The 3,823-nt window shown below is 52.9% G+C and overlaps 1 protein-coding gene across 1 annotated transcript; it reads left to right on the top strand.

Moving 5' to 3' along the window:
* The first annotated feature begins 123 nt into the window (after positions 1 to 123).
* On the top strand, positions 124 to 3,209 carry SAR1A (secretion associated, Ras related GTPase 1A). The gene is made up of 6 exons (XM_009998198.1): positions 124 to 200; positions 1,241 to 1,360; positions 1,619 to 1,684; positions 2,044 to 2,147; positions 2,303 to 2,434; positions 3,093 to 3,209. Exons 1-6 carry the CDS (start codon positions 143 to 145, stop codon positions 3,207 to 3,209), a joined length of 597 nt encoding a protein of 198 aa, XP_009996500.1. The 5' UTR covers positions 124 to 142.
* Positions 3,210 to 3,823: the final 614 nt, after the last annotated feature.

The following is a 3,823-nucleotide window of genomic DNA, read 5'->3' as shown; positions in this document are numbered from 1 at the left end:
GGGTCTTAGCCCTGCCCGCTGCTCTGGGAACCCACCCTTTGGGGGGGGGTTCATCCCGTCCAGTACCTGCTGCCATCGGGGGGGCTGCACCCAGCCCGGTGACTCCGGTTTTGTCCCCGCAGACGACTCATCATCCTCAGCCATGTCGTTCATTTTCGAATGGATCTACAACAGCTTCAGCAGCGTCCTGCAGTTCCTGGGTAATGCCCCCTGCCCTGGGGCCCCCAGCAGCCGCCCTCGGGTCCCCTGTGGCTTTTCTGCCCCTTGCCAGAATCCCTTCAGTTTGCCCCTCTCTCTGGGTCCTATAAAGCTGGCCAAAAAAAAACAACCAGCTGCAGATCAGCACAGGTTGTTTTGTCGGTTGTTTTTTTTTGCGCTAGCGGGAGAAACTTGGGGAGTCTTTTGGAGGTGTTTGAGCTCCCACTCCCTCTTGCTCTGGCTATTTTGAAGCACCAGAGCAGCTGGGCTGGTGCTGAGGGCCTGTCTGGCCCAGTGCCCTGCCCCAGGCAGACAGGGAGGGAACTCCAGCCTCTTCCTCCTCCTCTTCCTCCTCCTCCTGGTATCCCAGCTCACCAGGCTTGATGCTCCACCAATGACCACTTCCTACACCAGGCTGCCCACTCTGGGGGAGCTGCTGGCTGCCATCCTCAGCACCATCCATCTTGAGGGTTCTCTCTGGAGGTGCTGGCCAAAAGGTTGCCCAGTCTGGTGGCCTCATCCAGCTGTGGGCAGGAGGAGCTTCAGCAGCACCATCATTCCACTCTCTATCCAGAGCATCTCGCAGGGGGAGGGAGGGAGGAGGAAAAGTCCTGTTGAAAACCCAAGGAAACTTTGCCTCCAGCAGCTTGACACCTGGAAGTGGGAAGGAAAAATGTTCTTCTCTGAATAAAAGTATCATTTTTTCCCCACACTTGGCACTTCAGCAGCTTGGTGTCTGTTTTGTGGGCTTCCCATTGAGATACCCCTTTGGGGAGACACACGGATCCATAACCTGTTGCACACCCTTCTGCTAGGATGGATCTGAGGGAAAAAAAACAGGCATCATTTGTAGAAAGATGGAGCTTAAAAAAAGGTCCATTACCACGGGAAGTGCCTGGGGAGAAGCTGGTTCAGGCTGTTGTTTCCCAAGCTGGCAGTGCTGGGAAGGCAGAGCTCTAGGAGAAGAGGGGGGTCTCCACAGCAGCAGCAGCGTTGCAGCCTGGTGGAGTTTTTTTCTTCCTTCTTTTGTTTTCCTCCCAAGGTTTGTACAAGAAATCTGGGAAGCTTGTGTTCCTGGGCTTGGATAACGCTGGCAAAACCACTCTGCTGCACATGCTCAAAGATGACAGGCTGGGGCAACACGTCCCCACGCTACATCCCAGTAAGTCTGAGGGTGACTCAGCCCCCCCACCTCACCACCACCTCAGGGTGGGTTGTTTTCCTCTTTAATTCTGGGGACAGGGTGTCAAAAATGCCTGGGTGATCACTCACCGTTGGGGTGACTGCCCTGAGGAGCCCTAAAGGAGCCTCTGAGGATGCAGCCTGCACGTTAGTGGCCCAAGAAGTTGGTCCCCAAGAAATTCCATCCATGACAGCTTCCTCCTTTTCCTGCAACACAGCCTCTCTTTTGACTTTTCAGCATCAGAGGAGCTGACAATTGCTGGAATGACCTTCACGACTTTTGATCTGGGTGGACATGAACAAGGTAAGAGTGAAGCTGCTGAGCAGGAGGCACCAAAGGAGGTGAATTTTCTTGATGTTCCTCCAGCCAACTTGAGAAAAATCTAACCCCCCCCAGAAAAGTGATTCTGGAAAGTAGGAGCAATTAGCAGAACCTCATTATTATAAATGACTGATGGAGCAGGGAGTGGACATCACCTCCTGGCTTTGGATGTCATTGGTTTCAGTGATTCATCACATGTGCTTAAGTCTGATGGTTGGGGAAAACAGGGTGGTGGTTGAGGGAAACACAGTGGAGAGAGGGGCTCCTTTTTGGGGGTGGTTTTCCCATTGTTTTTGATAAGAGTTTTCACAGGGTGATGTTGTGTCACTTCTGTCTTCCAGCTCGGAGGGTGTGGAAGAACTACCTGCCAGCCATCAATGGGATTGTCTTCCTGGTGGACTGTGCAGATCACTCACGGCTTATGGAATCCAAAGTGGAGCTTAATGTAAACTTATTTTCCTTCCCAACGCTTCAGAAGAGCCTAATGATTAAATAACCATCAGGGTTTTTTGGGAGGGTGGGAGGCTGGAACCTGGGGGTGTGTGGAGCGTTTTGAGAGCCCTGCCCACTGGGTGAGCTCTTCTTCTGCCTTGCACGCAGGCGCTCATGACGGACGAGACAATATCCAACGTGCCAATCCTTATCCTGGGGAACAAAATCGACAGACCAGAGGCCATCAGTGAGGAGAAACTGCGGGAGATCTTCGGGCTCTACGGACAGACCACAGGAAAGGTAGGGGGGGCATCTGAATCCTGGCTCATCCATAGGCAAGGGAAGAGCTTGGCGTTGTTTCCTTGTGGAATGAGGCTCCATCCAGAAAGTCGTTGAGGATGGAGCGTGGGATTCACTCACAGTGCTGAACAAGTTTTTGCTTTGGTGTTTCTTCATCGAGAAGGGGCCCGACATGCAGCCAGGAGAGGGCAACTCCCTGGGCTGGGAAGGATTTCCCTGGATGGTGGTGACTGGTTTGCCACCTCCCTGAGGGACTGACTTCCCTTTGGGTTTCAGGCTGGGAGGGTTGGGGTGTTCAGCCTGGAGAAGAGAAGGCTCCAGGGAGACCTTAGAGCACCTTCCAGTGCCTGAAGGGGCTCCAGAAAAGCTGGGGAGGGGCTTGGGACAAGGGCAGGGAGGGAGAGGACAAGGGAGGATGGTTTTAAACTGAGAGAGATTTAGGTGAGATATTGGGAAGAAATTCTTCACTCAGGGTGGTGAGGAACTGGGATGGGTTGCCCAGGGAGGTTGTTGATGCCCCATCCCTGGAGGTTTTTCAGGCCAGGTTGGACGAGGTTTTGTGCAGCCTGGTCTAGTGGTTCCCTGCTCATGGCAGGGGGGTTGGAGCTGGATGGTCTTTGAGGTCCCTTCCAACCTGTATGACTCCCTGATTCCCCAGGGCAACGTGCCGCTGAAGGACCTGAACGCGCGGCCCATGGAGGTGTTCATGTGCAGCGTGCTGAAGAGGCAGGGCTACGGCGAGGGCTTCCGCTGGCTGTCCCAGTACATTGACTGACACCCCAGGCTCTCACTCCTCGGGACTGCTTCTCTTCACAAAAACCTTCCTACGGACTTTTCAACCGGAACACGGGGCAGGGGAGTCAAAACCAAAACGCTTCCCGACCTGTTGGCATCGACCGAGAGACTCCTGGGGGGTGGTTGTATTCTTGGTTTTTTTTGGCTGACCTTCTCACAGTGGTGACACGACTCTTGGCCACCCCAGCAGGGTCCTGCAGGCCAGTTTGTCCTCCTTTTCCTCCAGGTTGGTGTGAGCAGGGGGGGCAGGAAAACGCTGCAAAAAAAAAAAAAAAAGAGTCTCACCACTGTGGGTCATCGAAGAAAAAAAACACCAAAAAAAAAAAAAAAGAGAGAGAGAAAATAGCAATTCTATTTTTTAAAAGTGCTCACGTACACGGCGTCTCCCTTCTAACTTTTTAGTTTAACCTTCATCTTGTTTAGTCCAGGGATCTGGTTCGGGGGGGGATTGTTTGTTTTTTTAACAAAAACCAACGTATTTAACGATCTTTAGATAATTTCACCAAATAACCGAGGGATGGTGGGGTTGGGGAACTCCTCAATAAACAGATGGATTTGGGCTGGAAGGGTGGCTGTGCTGCCTTGGGAGGGGGG

The sequence above is a fragment of the Chaetura pelagica genome, unplaced genomic scaffold, assembly GCF_000747805.2.
Source record: "Chaetura pelagica isolate M959 unplaced genomic scaffold, ChaPel_1.0 scaffold995, whole genome shotgun sequence".
Classification (NCBI taxonomy): domain Eukaryota; kingdom Metazoa; phylum Chordata; class Aves; order Apodiformes; family Apodidae; genus Chaetura; species Chaetura pelagica.
Note: the sequence above shows the minus strand (reverse complement) of the source record. Positions and strands in the feature narration are given on the sequence as shown.